At 46.3% G+C, this 19,844-nt stretch overlaps 1 protein-coding gene across 4 annotated transcripts in view; it reads left to right on the forward strand.

Moving 5' to 3' along the window:
• The window catches only part of LOC105276208 (nephrin), a 235,158-nt gene that overhangs the window by 168,162 nt on the left and 47,152 nt on the right, over positions 1-19,844 (forward strand). For all 4 annotated transcript variants that reach the window (XM_011333650.3, XM_011333649.2, XM_011333653.3 and 1 more), the window contains exons 2-3: positions 10,218-10,361; positions 11,969-12,142. In XM_011333650.3, coding sequence (XP_011331952.1) covers positions 10,218-10,361; positions 11,969-12,142 — 318 coding nt within the window. The remainder of the gene's footprint in view (positions 1-10,217; positions 10,362-11,968; positions 12,143-19,844) is intronic.

Genomic DNA, 19,844 nt, shown 5'->3' on the forward strand with positions numbered 1-19,844 from the left:
ACGTAAAGTCGTGTACTGTACTTGTAAATGACGATATTGTTATAAATAACTGACACGTCGCTAAAAACTTACTAGCGAGATTGGCAGGAACAAATAATGTTTTCCCATACACTTAGCCTGGCCAATTCTCCCTCGTTACCGCATTCGCAGCTGGTGCATTCACGGAACCTTCAATTACCGCAACGTGATTGCATGGTGGTGCGACTAATTACGGAAATCGGCGGTCTAGAGTTCACAAGGAGCTCCCTTCACCCGATACGAAATAAGACACGTTTCTTTGATAATATCGAACAGCATCGGGCAGAGGCTGCTCATTGAAATTCCGCGGAGATACAGCTCGATGTACACTATCTCCTCTCCGGTTCACTGCGTGTCCCGATGATAGATGGAACAAACGAGCTTGCTATCACGTTTTGACAGACATTAGAACTTAGCGCAGACCATTTGCCTCCATCTCATAATTTGCTCGATTAAATATCTTCTCTCCTCTCTTTCTAACAGTTCATTTATTATTTCACGGTTATGAACTTGTGTATTCGAAACGATTGATTGGCGCGACCAATTCGCGTGATAAGATACTTTCGATACGATGCGCATGAAGCGTACTATAATTCGGAACGCATCGTTGAAAAGACAGCAGCAATAACGTCAGATTCAATTTCACATGCCTTTCAAGCATAACATGAAAACATTGATTTTCTTTTTTACTCTTGCAACGAAGATCTTCCAAAGCACTCACGAAATTATGTGCCAATCCATTTATGCCCTCAAAATTCCGCACACAACCGCGCAGAGCAGAGACAAGGTTTGTCAAACGACGGCATTGATGATAAATAAAAATTAGGAAATTGCATCCAATTCTTTAGCCCGCACTGCGCCACTTTGCTTAAGAAGCAAAAGAGAGTTGCTCGCGTAAGAGGAACTCACGAGAGGATATTACTTTTATCAGAACGCCATAGCTGACTTTAATCAACCCTCCGTTACATCTCGTGCACACTACGTGGCCAAGAGCGACCGCACGGGGTGATTATAAGTTAACGAGGGTGCACTTCTCGAAAACAATTACGGCCAATACGTCGATTTTGATGTACAGACCACGAATGGGGGTGTGGCGGCGGCGGTCAATTACCACATATCGGTCGATCATTGTATCGATTAGTCTACACCTGCACCGCTACACCTGCATGATAAGTGCGACGTCCTAATTTAAAACGACGAAACGATTATGCTGATGATGCGCAGTGCGCCTTTTCCGCATTGTTTGATCCGTATATGCAGGTGTGTAATTAATAATCAGAAATCCAAGATAAGAAAAACAAGTTTTTTCCAGAACACATTGTGCGCAAAATTTCGATTGAAATACGAATTGCACACCAGTTTCATTAGCGTGCCGTTTTTTTACAATTAAGGTAACTTCACACATATCCGTGACGTGTCAGTACCGTATCAGTGCCGTGTCGATTCGCATATGTTACTACGCCGGACATGTATAAATACTAATATAAAAACATGTATGTATAAAACTGAGCGAATACGGCACTGACACGTCACGGATATGTGTGAAGTTACCTTTATCAATTTCAGCAAGTTTGGTTTGCAGTCTTTTGTTCTCATGATATTTATATCGCGCATGGAACGTTATTATCTAAATATAAAATATTTTGCAAGAGCAAAAACAAAAGCACCAAACAGAGAGAGAGAGAGAGAGTGAAACGGAGGTAAATGAATTAAATTAATTGCACGTGACAAATGTGTAAAAGTATCGATCCATTCATGAGACTGGTAGCCAAGGCATGAGCCGGCAGCATGCTCGAGGTACTTGAAACCAGCAGCGTACTAGAAAACCGAGATATCCGGCCGCTCTTTTTATCCTTATATCGGCGCAATCTGGTTGGCAATTCCGGCGCAAAGTCCCATAGTGTTCTCGGAGTTATACCTTTTTCCGCTGCGAATTATTTCCGCGGCTTATTTCACCGGGTATTTCCCGCACCCATCGTTTCGTACTTGAATTCGAGGTCAGAGCCTCCAGGCTCCCGATAATTTCCCACGAGCTCGCCTCTCGGCCGAGTCCGCGCGTGAAAAAAGCGTCGGCGCGCATTATCCGCAGCGGATGGCGAACCGGAAGCGCGGCGGAGAGAGCCGGCCGCCTTTGAGGAAACTTATGTACGCCTGCTCGCTCGAATAAGAGAGAGAGAGAGAGAGAGAGAGAGAGAGAGAGAGAGAAGAGGAATCGACGCCAGAATCGGATCCTTTTATGCCGCTGTGAACGAACGTTCTCTCGTGATGCTCCACGACCAAGCTGAATGAGATTGTCCAAGAGGATGGAGAAGGGAATCGCGGGCGGAGAAAACCGGCGCAGCACGAAACGATAAGAAGGAGACCAAGGCTCTCCCGGGCTGCTTCGATTTCCTTCTGTCCGGGTAAAGGCGAATTAACGCGCTTCATCACGGCCGATCGCGCCGGATCGAAATTATCCGGCGTGAATGCGCCAATCGAGTGAGTTTTTGCGCGGACTTCCGTCCTCGGAAGCGGCGGTCCGATGCACTCCGATGATTTCTTCATTCTTATTCGTGCAATCCGCGAAACGCGCTCCTTTGTGCGTCCCGATTACTCTTGCACACGAAATGGCAATCGAAACCGGCGTAACGCGTTTCCGTAACTCTGTGGGATTTTTGACGCCGCGGACAATCGCCCGTTTCGTGATCGTTTAAGGTCCAGAATAGCCGAGTCGCCCGAAAACATCGAGTACTGGATTTAGATAACTCGAAATAGATACAGAGATGATTCGCGTGTGTAAATGTTCATGGTTATTCTTGATCTCGCCGTACGTCGAACCGTAACGAAATCCAATCTCTGATCTGAAATGAATGGCGGGAGGAACCCTGCCCGATCCCCTTCTGTCGATCGGCTGGTTGCGTGCGGAATTATTATCCACGCGAATCATCTTTCTTCGGCGCAGATGATTCACGATGAGTCGTCAGAAACCGTAAATTCGCCTTAAGATCAGGACTTAGGGCGGACACGGGAGCGGGGAAGAAACGGGCGCGGATTGAATTAGATGTCGTCGCGATGCTGGAAATTGCATTTTCGAGCGCGAGGAAGAAGATCGTCTTTTCTCTTCCGAATAGGAAGGACGGGAGACTATGAGGGGTGGCAGGCGGGAAATTCCGCGTCCTCCCGCCCGGTCATTATGCTAGCTTTTCATTGCGGGTGACAGAATCCGCCCAAGTGGAACAGGAAAGCGAGAAACGCGGAATTCTGTTATGTCTGCGGATTTAACGACGTTAATATTCGGCCGGCAATGGCGAGAAGTACAGATGGGGCTATGAGGGGGTGTTCTTGGACTAACGACGAGGGTGTCGAGGGTGAGAGCCTCCACCGGGAAAGATACAATCGTCGCAAACAAATTCACTTCTGGCGATGAAGCATTCGCGAGACGTCGCTTTTTCGTCGTTTTGCATCATCGTGGAAATCTTTTTCGATGTGCATTAATTACCCTCCCGAGTCGAATTCTTATTTAGAAACTCGGCTGTTTGACCTTTCTCCCCGACTTTGTGGATTGTTCGTTCGTGCTTGCCGGCGAAATAAATAGATCAAAGCGGATAAGGCGAGCTGATCGCGCGATGAATAGGGCTTAGGAACTACGCTGTTCCGCTTCTCTTCTCTAAGAAGCAGGCGGAGGGACTTGGCAGTTGGCGTGGCGGTGATTTTATCGAAAATTCCGGGAGCCGGATCCACGCTTGAAATTCTAATGGCCGCCGCCGCCGAGCGCGGGAAGGAAGTAAGATCTACATAGAATTGCCCGTAATACGGTGGAAAGGTAAATGTGTACGGTTCGCACGGGCGAGAGCCATTTTGACGGTGCGATGTTTCAAGGTATAATAAGCGCGTTCGATAATTGATAGGCGGCGATGCGGCCGATTAAATCGCGCAATTTACGCGTTTGTCGCTGACAGTTGCGTGGCCAAGTGAGATTTTCGAGCGATTGAAATAAGAGGACCGGAGAGAGGCAGATAGAGAGAGAAAGCGATTTAATCCGCGCCCATCCTGAAAGAAACAAACCGGCTGGAGTTTAAGCCGTATATACAGGATGTCCCGGATTCCGCCGCGCGTTTCCTCTCGCCGAGCGGATTCTTTCCGCCAATTTGAAGTCGACCTTTGCTACGTCAAAGTTTCCCTTGGCTCCGCGTTTTCTAGTAACTCTATTGTTTCACCCTGTATATCGTTTCCTTTTTTTGTTCAACTCTGCGTAAGTTAAAATAAAGTTCAAATTACGAGATCGAAAATATGAGAGATCAGATCTTTTGATCATTCACTCTTTCGCATATTCCGAAAGTTGATTCGAAGCAACATCTGCAGTTGTTTGACATTCGTGTTTACGAGAGATGAATTCGAAATGTGTGAAACGCCTCGAGAGACGCTTGTTAAAAGCGTCGCGACGCTAAGCAGCTTGAACGAGACAAATTTTGTCGGGCCGATAATCCCGCTGTTACGTCAGTAACCCTTCATCGGATGGAAGGTTCTCGAACGATCTTCGAAGGCTCCGGCAGGCAAGCTCGCTAGCCGTAGCGAGCGTTATCGCGAGCCCGGCAATAAAATAGTGTAAACATTCGCGCATACCAGCATCTTTCTAGAACCTTCTAGCACGTTCTAAAACCTTAAAATATATATATAATATCATATTATATATATATAATAATAATATATATATAATAAAATAATAATATAAAGTTTCCTAAATTATAAAATCGCTATATATATATATATATATATATATATATATATATAGCGATTTTATAATTTAGGAAACTTTATATTATTATTTTCCTGAATGCAAATGATCATATAGACGGAATTTAATATGATTACAGTCTTCAAAATAAGCATTATTCCTTTTAATACACATATCTTTGGATTAAAAACAGATACAACAACCATTCAAAATCCCAGAAGATCCATTTTGCAATCAGGAAATTAATACCGAGAGGAAAATATTATAATCATAAGGCGAACTACGTAATTAATTAACTTAGGTATTAAGGTTCTGTACAGGGATGTTTACGCGAAGGGCCTCCCTCCACAGAACCGAGATAACCGTCGAGACGAAGACGCGGGCCCGATTTTCCTAAACATTATTGGTGGAAAATCAGTCCCACCATCGATATTTTCAACCACCCGCCTCTCGTCCACAATATAAAAGGGCCTTCAGAAGGCCAGGGAACTCAGTTATAAGTGCAGCAATAAGTAATCAATTTCGTTAAGCGTTTTCGTAGTCTTGGGTGTCGAGTCTGATCTCTACGTTTAAGAATAAATTCCGAGCATCTAGTGTTAGCGAGACGGTGGCGACTGCTCTCACTCCAGAGTCACGACAAGGTAGATTTATTTGCGACACTGCGTTTCCGAACCCGATCATCACACTCATATAGTATCAATAAATAACTTTACTTTAAAGGAACAGTTACTGAAAATTAATGAAGCTTCTTCTCTATAATTCTTGTTTTCGTTCAAATTGTTCATTCTGATTTCCTGAAGGATTTGCAACTGGCGCTGCCGAAGAGTGTGGCCCTAGTTGTTCAGGTTAGCGCTGCCGAAGAGTGTGGCCCTAATTTGCGACCATAATCCTACAGGAATCCGCGGATAAATATAATTCAATTCATTTCCATGCCTACTAAAAAGGGGCGCAGATTCCAGGAAAAGAAGCTCCGTTATCATCTCCGACTTGCTTACTCAAATAATCAGGACCCGTTTCCTCTCATCCAAAAATTAACGAATCTAGAAGCCGACCGAGCATTATCAAAGCAAATTCCGTACGTAACCCGCGAACTCACTTTGGACCACAATTATCCTGATTACCGCAACATCCGTAAGGGTGATCCTCGTCGAGTTGTTTATAAATTACGAGAGTTGTTCGGATTGAACCGTAAAGAAATCGAGATTCCGAGTTCATATCCAGTGTTACCACCCATCCAAGAGTTTTAATATACAAACAAGTTCTAATCACAACGGAATAAAACCGTAAACCAAACGTGTGATGTGTCGCGGAATATCGAACCCTTCCCGGCGTACCGATTTAGTACTAGAGTATCAACGGCGATCCGGCGTGGTCGCGTGCATGAGATATACGGCGTATCTCCGACCTATAGACGGTTCTCTATTTTGTACCATTTGCCTCGTTAATAGAATTTTTCCTTCACAAAAACAAAATTATACTTTGTTATCAAAACACGATTTAATAGTGGGGTTGAGACGGCACGTTCTTACGTGCGTAATTTGTGATAGAGACCTTGCTGGGTACGCGCCGTTTTACAATTGCGAAATCTGCTCCGACGGATATTTAGAGTTGCTCGATCAATTAAATTCAACCGGAGAGGATATTTTTGAGCTTTCAGACCCGACAGTAATTCGATCACGAGAAGAGTCGACGGGATTTCTTTCCCTCGCCTCCGAAAACAATTAGCTTCGCGATCCTCGGGAAGTATCCTCGTATCAAAACATACCTGCAGTTATAATCACGGACAGTCGGAACGTAACACCCGCAATTCATGCATGCGAATCTGCATGTTCTCCTTCTCTCTCTTTTTCTTCTCGTTTCTTTCATGAGCGAAACCTTTATTTCTTTTTAGCCTGATCATGTGCGTTTTCCGCTCGGCGTCAATTAAGAATTTGCGTTGAAAGCTTTGGTACGTTAAGATAAATTTTACTTAAAGCACTCGGCGGACGAGTCCTTACGCACACACGCACGCACGCACGCACGTGTCATGACGGAACGTTTATTCTGCATGCTTGTAGAGATGTGTTTATCTTGCTGACGATTATTTATCTGCCTTCCGGTGTTAAAGACCGGTTTTGCATGCGATCGCGGCAATATAAAATCGTTATAACGCTGCGACGTATCCCGATGATCTATCGGCGTTCCATCGGCGCGTTAAAAAAGATTAATCGATATTTGCGCTGTGCCAGTTTCGGAATCGCATGCCGGCGAATCCGCTACGAAGCGTTGCGAACTGAAACAACTCACGAGATTTCAGAATGCAATGGTATCGTAATTTATGTACACGTGAAATATCCATTCGTGTGTGTAAAACACGTGCTGCTTTTACAATATTTGTAACATATCTACCTACATGCTGCATATTAAATATATTAATCGCTGCGAGATTATCTTCCTCCCTCCTCTTCCTCATTAATTATTACGTATCTGCTCTCGTCTTGAACAACAAATCGCAGCTTTCAAACTCGAACGAACGAAAATTCTGGTATGACGTATAAACAAAAACCGGAAACTGATTGTTGATAAGTAAACTACACTCTCTCTAATAAAGAGCGCCTTTTATTATCAAATGCCGAATGCCGCAGATAGCTTTCAAGCATTGAACAAATTCTCATCGCGAGTGAAACGTTTATCCCACGGGTGCAGGCTAACCTTTTGCTTTTTCATTTGCCCGATCCCTTTTCTCTAAATGAAATTTTTATTCGGATAATGCCGCGGCCCGCGAGAGACGCGGACTCAATTATAAACTTTATTTTCGTGTCTCTCGTTACCGCCGCTGTTTTCGTCCGCCGACCGCGGCCGGCCGGCGTCGTTTTAATCCGTTCTCCACAATCGCGCCCAATCATCGAATCCCTTTGGACGAATCCGAGCGTCCACCGCGCGTCGCGGCCGCGCTACAAAATTAAACGACGCCCGTCGAATCGCGTTTAGACCTCCGCCCGGCCGGACAGCCAGTCGGCCGGCTCGTCTATATTTTATTGACGTCGCATTTGGACGGCGGGATTGCGTAAATTCGTGCGGGTCGGGCGACCGCTTGAAACCCAATTTACACGGTTCACTCTAGACGATCATCCCGAATGAATCGTCCCAAGTGCGTGTGCGCGCGTTGCACGGACGAGCACTCGCTTAGGCGTGTCATCGCAGAATCCACTACCAAATGCAATCCGTTACCTGCGAATTAATGGCTCTTTGAAAAATACAAGGGACGCGAGTGTCTCCATGTTTGAGGGCTACTCCTCATTATAATCTTCGTGTTGCGATAGCATTACTAAATAGCTCTGATAAGGCCGCCACGGGTGGCAAACAGTTCCATGAATTTCATAGCGAGCGCGAAAATGACATCCAAGCACATGGAACGTGGCTCTTTTGCCGCTTTCGTTTTAATTTCAGTACATTATGTGTTTGTATGTAGAGTTTGTTTGGAGCCCGGAGAGGATGCGTCAGTGATCAAGATCTTCCTCTGACATTATTTCAAAATAATTTGCGATCGTGAAATGTTTGCGTATTGCACACGATCAAATTTATTCGCAATGACATAAAAAGGTAACGGAATTCTCATTTTGTTAACTTAATTGTTATATTAATTTTTTAATTAATTTGCTCTGTCAGATGCACGGAACACATGATAAAAAAAAATTAAAACTGCTCGTTCAAAAGTCGGTATTTTAAAACGCAATTAGCGGCGATAATTAATAACGTGACCTGCGCCATTCACTCTGGATAACTGTGGAACTCGCGAGATATATCTGCATGTATCAGCCTGATGACGAATGAGAGACACGTGTCCCTTTCAGACAAAACATGTGTAGAGAGCTGAGATATTGAAAAGCATTGTGATTCAATTCGGCCGAAAACGTGAACTATACCCTTTCCAATATAAACGATTCAATAGTAAATCACTTCACGTGGCCTATACCAATTTTTTCACATTTTTCTTGCAATGCGTGCATATCGATTTCTCACGATAAGCCGCCACGTGAAAACATTGTTGAAAAATATATATGTCAAGTTTCATACGTCAAAATATCATGTAAAATTTTTCAAGCTCCTCGAAAAACAGACACAGAGGGGGAGAGAGAGAGAAAGAGAGAAATGGAACGAAACAGAATCCAAAATGCCACTCAGAGACCGGATTAGGTCTCACATTTCGCTTGATTCGCCGAGGCGAACGAAAATTATGAGATGCAATTCACGTCGTTTGATTACATAATAGATGCGAAGCGTCGATCGGCGACGACGTGGACGGATCGCTCGAGTGCGCTTCTAACGGCGAGGCGGACAAAGGGAAATATTTACACGCGCGGGTTAACGCGTAACGCGGCAGGCCTCTCTGTCTGTCTCGTGCGTTACGCACATCGTGCAGAGACGTGGAATACTGCGAGCCTGATGTGTGCAGGGATTATCGATTCTATCGAGGCCAAACCATCGATTCTTCCAGCGGCGATATCGAGCAGGCTTAGCGGCCTTGCGTGATCGTCGACATTATCAGCATAATTATTGTTCTCCCGCGCCGCTCCACTCGCTCCTGCACCACTTCGCTCACTCGCTCGCGCTGCGAGCCTAATCGATCCGCGTTAGCATAAGGGAGCATCGCAAGCGATGCTCAATAAGGCGGATCGCAATTAAAGAACTTTACTCGCCCGTTAAAAACGCAAGATTACACGAGCTGTGCCGAGAGCTAGCTCTCCGGAGCTCGCTCGCAACCGCTGCAGCATCCCGCGCGGACTACCGTGCCCGATAAGAGTCTCCTGCTTCCCGTTATAATCAACGGCAAGAACTGAAAAGGGGCGGGCGACGCGTAATTAAAGTTAATTAAGCGGGACGATCGGGTTGGCGAAACTCGTTGAAACCCGCCGTGGATCACGGCGAACGGCGAGTGACGGAATCGGAAGTGTGCGTATGCATCATCACGCAATAAATGCTGGATAACCGCGCGGTTATCAGTGGCTGTGTGTGGTTATCGATTCCGCGCGAGCGGCTCGCGAGCTTCGTCTAATCGGCCAGCGAGTTTTTACGTTCGCGTCTTCTGGTGGTTTAACTGACCGCGCGCTTCGCTCCCTTTCGTTTCTCTCTCTTTGCTGATGTGCAGTCTCAAACATCCGCGCGAGATGTTTTCATGGCGATTAATACGTGATAAATCCGCCTTTCTCGTTTCTCGAGATTGGAAAATGACGAGTCCCGTTTCTACTGTTTATCTTCCACCGAAGGAGATCGAACGTCGACTCCGCGTCGGTAGCTGCGACGCGTAAATCTGACGCGAACGATTTCCGCGGTGAGACGCGAAACTTGCAGATGTAATTTTATAGTCTACGGCACATCAGCCCACTTTGCTTCGCTCTATCGAGCGAGCGAAGCGTGCTTGCAAAACGACAAGGGGCAAGAGCGTTATCGCCCCTTCCGGAGGCACAGCTTCCGAACCGAAATCACCTTTATCTTTCTGTTACAGGCGACGGCGGACAATATTTCCGGGTTAGGCCGAGCAACAGCTCCGTGCTGGAGGGCGGCGAGGTGGTAATTCCTTGCGAAGTGGGAAACCGAGTCGGTACCGTCCAATGGGTCAAAGACGGATTTGCCTACGTCATACAGGAGAGTAAGTTCAAGTGAAATATGATCGTGTCACGCTTATATTCTTGTTTTTTTTTTCTTGAACACTCTCGGGGAAGCGATCTCGCGATATTTCACCGGAGAATTTATTTGTCGAGGCACGTGTGTAATTTTTGTGATATTACGAGACGCTCGAAATACGTACAAAAATAGCGAAATTTCAGCGGAAAATTCAACGCCAATGAAGAACCGAATTTTATTCTTCGTTTTATCAATTCTCAGTTGGTTTTTAATTTAGCAAAATTTTAATTTCACGTTTATATCAAGCGCGAGGTATTATAACAGAAAATCAGTGAAAGAGTGTTTTTGGTTGCATTGTCTTCAAGAAAATATGATTCTCGAATTTCGATATTTTCATTAATCCAAAAATTTTATTGCATTTAACGGGAAATTCGGTAATTCCGTTTGAAAATAAATTGTTTCGCAAGATTATTTGATATATAAATATATACATAAATGTAACTGAGTATAAGAGATAAAATACGTATTTATTATCGTATATAAACATGTATGCCATGTATATTAAATTTCAGTGAAGACAGGTAATTCGCTATTTGTGCAATTACGCCTCCGGAAAACCGCCCGGGTCTAAATTCAACAATTAAAACCACGCGGAACAAAAGCTGCTTGTGTTTTCAATAGGAAATTGTATTTTCATTTTATCCGGAATTGGTTTACACGAAAATTTTCGAAAGCACATTAACGCACTAATCAAGAATCGTCTACTATTACACTTTTGTTTCCCGATTTAGGGATTTATATTGCTGTAATCGTTAAAATATATTACGGTTTATTTCACACCAAATTATATTTAATAATCGGATCAAAATCGCGCGCTACATGGAGCAACTAGATTTCCTCAAAGAAACTGAAATTTTACATTCAAGATTTTCCACAAAAAAAGAAAAAAACTAAATTTTTTAAACTAAGTAACACCTCATTTCGTTCGGCGAGCCTACGATCTGCCGACGTTGGTAGCATAAATGTTCGGCGAACGTTCACGACTTTGTTAATAGTTTCCGGAGCTCTGAAAACTTGACTAATCTCTGATGCAGCTGCATGCTGCGAAAAAACTTCGGCACATATACATACATATATATCGATAGTCGAGATACCAGAACTTTCGAGATTCGGTGTACCTTACTTCGGGATACACTTGGCGTGTACGTAAAACGACTTTTACGATCTCACTTAAGACTTCTGACAGCGGTGTGGATTTATTATTTACGCTCGGCTATAAAAAAAAAGGCCTCGCGCGTCCGACAGAGATGGAGCGAGCAAACCTATCGACGGACGAAGCGGTTAATTACTCAGCGGGCTCATCGGCTTCCGGCCATCGTAATCGCATCGTTTTACCGAGAGTGCTCGCATACCGACCGAATAAGCGCGCAATAAACGCGGCTAAAATTAAAGCGATGATATTAGCTGCGTGTATCCGCTCGTAAATTACGACGCTCCTTTCGCCGCGGGGTGAGAAAAAGCGTTAACTAAAACTGTCGGGATTTCACCGATCGAGGAAACGATCGATCGTCGTCCGCGAGCTTCGCACTGCAGTAACTACACAGGCACAATAAATCTTGCCCGATGTTACAGACGGCGAGATTGTGGGCCATCCGAGACTGAGCCTGATCGGCGATCAGAATTCCGGCATTTTCAACCTGAAGATCACCGACGCGTCCCTTACCGACGACGGCGAGTACGAGTGCCAGGTCGGACGATATCTGCGGATCAAGCCGATCCGCGCCAGCGCGCACCTGATCGTCACATGTGAGTAGAAATAATCATGATGCGTGGTGAAGCTTGTTACTTCTTTTAGTTAATCGTCACCGTAACGGATCTACTTTTATCAAAAATGTAAAAATGTTTTCTTAGGCATGCGATAGTTATCTTTGAGTGACTAGAACGTTGCTCGCAGAGTCTCCTCGACGGTATCGTAAAGGGTCCGAGAGAAGAACAGAGCAGGCCATAGTCGTAAAGCGAGCACCGTATGTTAATTAAAATTTTCTGAGCGTGACAACAACGTTGACGGGGTGGAGGCAACTCTGGCGACAAGACGCGAAAGAGCGCTCGCTCGTTCGCTCGCTCGTTCGCTCGCTTGCTCGTTCGTTTGCTTGCTCGCCCACCTCTTGCCCGGGAATAATCACGGTCGTCGAGTCGCTCTTCGACCGACGACGATAGCCCCGGCGTGGGCGGTAGTTAAAATGCAAAGCACGCTGTAACTCGAATTACAAACTCGCGATCCCGAAACCGCGCTTAAAGTTAATTTACGCGGCCGTGCGGGTGTTGCGCGCCGCGTTGCGCCGCGCGACTTTTCGGGGTTTCGCGAAGGTAGTTTGTATGCCGGTGAAGTGACGAGAAAGAGAAATAGAGATAGAGAAAGAGAGAAAGAGAGATTCTCGAGAATTCACGCTGTCATTGTTGGTCCGCTCGGGCGGTACCAGCGCGTTTTCGCACCATCGACGACATCTCTCTTTTACCCTATCGCTCTTTCTCCTCCCGACTCTCTCTCTCTCTCTCTCGTAAATTATGCAGAAGTTATTAAGCGCCACAATATGCATTCGCCGACTCTCGTGCAAACTAGTTCGCGAAGCGGAACGAAGCTAGTTTCGCGCGTGCAACCTTTCCGTCGCGACACGAAGACCGTTACGACGACGACGACGCGCTAATACTCCGCTTTTGAGGGACGCCGGGTTAATACCGGAAGTTCGCGAGATCGCGACCCTTTCGTCGCGAGCATTCATCGACCGTGCCGTTCTTCTTTCCCTTCCCACGCACATACGTAAAGTGTAACGGAACGGTTACACATTTGCGGATGACGCCGCGAAGCCAATTCCGAGGTCTGTTGCTGACACCAGCGCGTACTTCCGGTGACAAACGTTTGTTCGAAAACGGATTTTTCTTCCGCGTTTCATTTCGTGAAACGAGGACGCTCATGAACTCGCGAGCTCCTTTCGAGTTGACCCACGTCGACCGTTTCGTGGAATGTGTCTCTCTCAGCAGATATTTTTAATGCTGCAGGATACTTTTTCTCCGCTTACACTTATTCGTGCAATCATTGTGGAGTTATTTATATTCGAAATTTATATATTTATATATTTTTTTATATATTTATATATTTTATCTATGTAATCGGCTACTAAAATTATTCGCTATAGTTTCTTGAGTGCGACGAAGCTTCCTTATCAGGGTCTCGTTCTGATTCACTACTCGTACCAGCTGTAACTAATTTAAATTTTCCCAATCGGCCGTACGTAGAAATTATAGATTATGGAATTACCATAACGAGAAACTCGCCGAGTCAATACGACTTATCTGCTTAATGCCTCAGCGATCTGATGAGCGAGGAGCTTCCCGAGACGCGACCTACTTTCGGATAGTGTATTAAAAGGAACGAAGAAGAAAGAACGCATTTCGTCATTTGTATAATTATAACACATCCTGGTCCGCCCCGGCGAAAATGTTGTACAAACATTCTCGATTTTGCGATACTCATACACACAAATTGGTCTACACCATTGACCAGATGTGTGATTAAACAATGCTTCCAATGATAAATCTTCAAGTTGCAACATTTTTCATCCAACTTTTGAGGACCACGTATGTATGAGATGTGCGCGCAGTTAGACTGACATTAGTCGCAATGCGAAAACTCCTCGTTCTCTCGAGGGGGTAAGTCGGCAAGAAGGTGTACGCGCGGCTTTCGCAGCTGCGCCAGGCTTTTATAAATAAAACGCGGGCATCGCGCGACGCACATTACTAAGTCGTCATATCCGTCAAATCAATCTTTCTCGCTACCGCAGCGTCCCGCATTAATTACGCGCTCGCGCACGGTAACGCTCAAAATAACGCGGCGGACGCCATCGAGCGATAATCCACTGCGGGTCAAATGGATCATCGGCGGATGGAAATCGCGTGCGCACGTTTGGATCTCGCGCGATCGTTAACGAGTGACATCGACGTCGATAAATCTCGCGGCTGAGCGCGCCCGTTTTGCAAACGCGGGGGCTTTGCGAGCGCGACGCATGCATACATATGCACGCACGCATGCACGTATGCACGCACACACACGGACGCAATCGGGTCGCTAATTACGCGCATAACAGTATTTTCCCGATCCCGCACCGGTAAACGGACATAATTGTATTTCGCTTTGCCTCCGCCGATACCCGTGTCGCCGTGTCATATTTCCTCTGCCTTAATAATTCGAATCGATTTCCTGCCTCCGTTCGTCGCCCCTGTCATTTCGCCATTATCGTCAAATAGCGAAGTTATTCTGTCACGGGCAGACACTGTGACCGTAACAAGTTCGTGAAAATAATTGCTGGGCCGATGGGGTCTTTGACCGGTGTTCCCTTACCGCGGTATTTGCGAGAACGAGATGCGCTTTATCGGATAAAAGTGATCGCATCCGTTCGATTTTATATATACGTCTGCTCGCGGATGCGCCGGCGTTTCGCGGAGATTTGGACCAACCGCATCAATCAGCGAAATCAAGAGAAGTAAGATATTCAGGAAATTTAAAAGATCGGGCAAATGACTGACTGGACGTTACGAACTATTCGCCGGGAAAAGAATGGCTTCGATCGAGCTGATTACTGAATATTTCATGGAGAATTCGAGAGTTATTACGATAACTCCAGTTCCGTCGATTCGCTTGTTCGATTAAAGACATTCCCAGGGCGAACAGGAAGTTTCGAGGGGAGTTTTGGACGCGGCGGGACCGAAAATCAAAGGCTTCATTTCGAGTTTCGAGTCCATTCGTAGCGGCATCGTCAATCTGCAATCATGTTGGGTTAATTGTCGCGAAGCCGCGACATGTTTTTCCACTTTTAACCGACGACACGAGAACGTCGGGGACAACCGATCCCGCTTGTATGTAGGCCATAACCATTTGAAACCCGCACTTCTCGGCATTATGGCGCACGTGGAGGTTTTCCCATGCACACGGTTATTCTACGAAAGGGACTATTGGGACGCGTGTGATGATGTCGTCGTGGCTACCGCCATGGCACTTGCTTTTTAAATAAAACGCCGTGGAGAACGCGTTCATGGCATCCTCTCCAACGATGCGAAAACGAATACTCCCGTTTATGTCTCGACAGCCGCGTGCATTATGCAACGCATACGCGGTCATTTCTGGGGAAATAAAATGATCAAACGAGCATCGAGCTGGTACAACCAGCTGCTCCATATTTCACGGCAGAATGAAGACGCGGCCACGCGGTTCTCGCGGATGTTCACGTTTTCGTTCACCTTCGAGGCAAAGGGGATGAACTCGATAACGCGGGGAAAGATCACCATTTTCCTCGAGCTTTTCCGTAGGAAGAACTCACGTATCTCACGAGGCATCGGACGAATTCGCGGCGCGATACGCAAAGAATGAGGCGGGCACGGAGGAAAGGACAGGAGAAATAAAAATGTCCGAGCACGAAGGGGACATTTCTTACGATCCAACGAGCAAATGAGAGAGAGAAGCGGAATGAACGGGACGAGCGTATATACCGGAATAAGATGTCGGTTGCTTTATTAAAAATAGCGGACCGTGGGCTCCCGATGAGACGTTTAATCTCCTGGCAGACATTAAAAAAGCACCGCAACCAACACCGACGAGTTCGCGCTCTTCTTTCGCTGGTACCATTTAATATACGGCGAAAAGTTTTCCGGCGACTTTGTGATTTCCACGTGTAATTTTCAGTAAAACGCACTCGACATTGCATTTCTGTATGATGGCGCGCGCTCGGCGTGTCAAATCAAGATCCCGCGATATAATTTTGACGTCTTTAATTATCTTTTTCCCGGTGTTTCTTTCACGTTTGAAATGCATTATTCTGGGATTCCGTCCAGGAGTTTTCCCCGCGTTTAACGAGGCACATCACCCTCACGGGATTCTAACATGCACATTGTCGAGGTAGGGCAATTGAATCGACTGACAAAACATATTTGAGACTGTACGTACAGAATTTCAGATTATACATACGTACATACGTATCCGATTCAACGGCTCATTACAGACTGACTGGCGTTTCTGCGATACAATTTACGTATCGATTAGTTAATTCGTTGCAATTGTGTAAATGTAGTTCAGTGTGTGTTACGATCGTTCGTGTGATGCCATCGCAAACGTCGGATAATTTCGCGTAATTCAGCGCGGTGTGCGTTTATCAGCGAATCTGTCTTACGAAATGCAGAACGACAATTGCAGCTATTTATAAATTAATTGTGCTAGAACTAATACGGATTCTTCCGCTCAAACGCGAGAGATGCGGTCGGATGTCCGCCTGCAAAGATGCGCGAAAATTGACGGATTTTCGGTACGAAAAAGTTCTCGCAACGAAATATCATCGTTTCACTCTTCTGATTCGCGATACGGCAGCGTTATTCATAGGGTGACGGGTACCTGCCAACGTATCATTTATTCGGAAAGCTCACAGGTAACACGACGTGACGGCTCCTTCACGATTTCCTGTCGTCTCCTCGTACGTGTATTTCTCTTTCCTTTTTTTACGATGGAATAGGTATCGAGGCAACAGGAGGGGCGAAGAGAAATCGAATTTTGTGAATTATTCGTCCGTGGAAGCGCAAAGTAAAATCGCCCGCATAAGGTCTGAGGCAGGATATTCCGGGCCGTTCCTTGGACAGTTCCACGACCAAAAGGCCACGTGTGCGCCCTTTCGTGTGATGTGCGTGCATACATGCCGCTCGTAAGACATATAAAATTTTCAGTGGCGGAAATAGGAATGGAATGAATAAAATAAGAGAATTTATATTATTCATTTTCCCGGCGTGTGACGCGTTTCGCAGCGGCGTGAAGTAATCAAGCGTTAATATAATATAAAACTACGGACGCAATATCACGCGTCAAGTGCTGCGAGCGGAGAAATAGCTTTTCGCGCGTCGCGATATTCGCTACTTGGTGATCTCTCTTTTAATGCGATTACCGTCGCTAAAACTATCGCGGGGCGAATGAATTCAGAAGGCGCGAGTCAAACATTTTTCGCAAACAAATAACAAAAAAACAGAGAGGGAGCGAGATGGAAGGGAAAATATCGCTCAAAAACTTCACCTCTGCCAGCATTTTTGTTAACGCTGCACTGCAAAAAAGATTGAAAAAAAGAGCGTAGGAAATGGAGAAAAAAAATCTCGGTACCTTGGAGGATTATGTAACGTCACGCATTGGCATCGTCTCGCCGGTAACTGTCGAAACGCGAGCGCGCGTGCAACTCTCCCGTTATCGTCACTGCTTACGTGCCATTTCGTCGTGCCCGACTCGCTCGTTTTCGACATATCGCGCGGTTCTGATCGATACCGTGTCACGTTTCTATCTGCTATTTACAGAAGGCCAGGGGCGTCCGTCGAAATCGCTCGAATGCGTCTGCACGTCGTTCGACGCATCCGCAGCATCCGTGCGCACTCTCTCATTCTCTCTCTCTCTTTCTCTCTCTCGCTCTCGCTCTCGCTCTCTTTCTGCCCTTTGTTGCTTTTTCTCTTCCATTCCGGATCCATGCACTCTCTCTTTCTCGTTTTCCCTGTCTCTCCCTTTCTCTACCTCGTCCTTCTCGATCACGCTGTTAAGGGACTGATGCTGTTCGCTCGCTCAGTTTGCCAGCAGCGGTAAAACGGTGTCGCGCGGCTCTACGAGTGGCATTTATTTCTCTCTGCACGTATATGTGTGTGTGCGCGCGCACGCGCGCGCCTCAGTTTCGCAAAGGAGAAGCTCTGTCTCTCACCCTTACACCCGCTACGGAGCCATCCGCTTCTCTCCATTACCCTTTCTCATCACCCCGTCTCTGTCCAAGAAGGAGGAAGAGTGTATATACTTTATTCTCGCCGCCCGTCGGTCACCCTTCCCGTCTTCCTTTTCCGTCTCAAAACGCTACGGGCGGCTTAACGGTAAAAATGAGACTTATAAGACGCCTCGGCAAAGAAAAATACTCCCTTGCCGGACCGAGACGCCGCGAATAAATCCCCGGTCACAAACGCGAAGATAAAAATGACACTCGGATGAAACGTAGCAATAAAATGTAAGGCAGCGAGCGACTGACGTATAAGCGCCACCGATCCCCGAGACCTTACGTATCGATTTGCGTTTATTCATCGGGAACGTGCGGAACAAGTATTTCGATGCAGTGCGTTCCACGAGTGCGAGCCAGGACACATTTAAACAATTTATTTTTAACACGTGCGTAATCTACGAGTGTACTTAATGAAAATCCTGGTCACACCAGGTATCGTTTCGAGGTTTATCAGACCGATCACATTCAATGGATCTGTCGATTCGACCGGATCGCACGTCGAATTTAACTGTTGCTTCAGAGATTGCGGGTGTAATGTCGTGCGCATATCGCATCTGTGACAAGAACGAACAAAGTTAAGCGTCGTGAATGTTGTTATAGAGGTAGGAAGATAGTGAAGCCAAGATCTCTCTCTCTCTCTCCCCTCTCTGTGTTACAGACACACACATCCTCTCGAGAACGAGCACCATACGTCGGTAATTAACTTTGCAAAACGTCGGTGTAACGCGCGAAGGGCGCAGCCGTTAACGCCAATGACGCCTGACAGGAGAGACGCGGCTTGGCGTAACGCGATTGTGTGTACACACGCGGCTTGTGTTCCGCGTGTGCGTCGCGGCGCAGCCGCTCACGCAAATGCAATTCCGCGCTTATCACCGCCAGCGGATGTAATTGAAGCGGCGCGAAAGAGATAATTTGACAAACGAGCGGCGCCGCGAGGTGCCGTCGAACGAGAGCGCGGCGCGCCGATAAAATTAAGCGACGCGCGTCGATGCCCGGGGTACGATGCACCCTTCTCTTCCTACCCCCGAATTTCGGCGGCGGAAGGAAGCTAATGTCACGCGACGCGCGATGAATATTTTACTCACGCGTTGGCCCACGATATGAAACAGCCACGAGGTCGATACATCGTCGATGCGAGTCCACCAGCGCACCCCTATACAGGCTTTACGAAGAGTGAACGTGGTGAGTGCGAACGCGCCCGTTCTGCATGCGCAAATTGCGCGCTAACAAGTGCGATGATCCTCGCGACTTTCGCGAGCTGATTTTTCCATCGATTGGTGGTTTTTCCATGAGAATTTAATTGTGTGATGGGAAGTGGATTGTTTGCGCGGTAACTTGGACGTTTACACTGGGTGTAAGCCGGAATTGGATGTGGGTGTGAATTAGATATGACTTGGGCATTGTCGAGCCCACAATCAAACGCGAGTGTGGAATTAATCGGAAGCGGCCGCGTTTCCGGTGCTCAGGCGGTCGGAGACTTTTCAACCCTTAACGTCGAATATGCATTAAGGTCCCTTAAGGATTGGATCCCCCGTAATATCGTTGCTACGAGCGAAAAGGAGGTGAAAAAATGTATTACTGATGCGGAGATCCACGGATGAAATGGTACGCATATTTGGTTCGTGTTTACTACGTGATCGTTAAAGTCGTTATCAGCGCAACACGCCATTCTTTCT

The sequence above is a fragment of the Ooceraea biroi genome, chromosome 9, assembly GCF_003672135.1.
Source record: "Ooceraea biroi isolate clonal line C1 chromosome 9, Obir_v5.4, whole genome shotgun sequence".
In the NCBI taxonomy this organism is placed as follows: domain Eukaryota; kingdom Metazoa; phylum Arthropoda; class Insecta; order Hymenoptera; family Formicidae; genus Ooceraea; species Ooceraea biroi.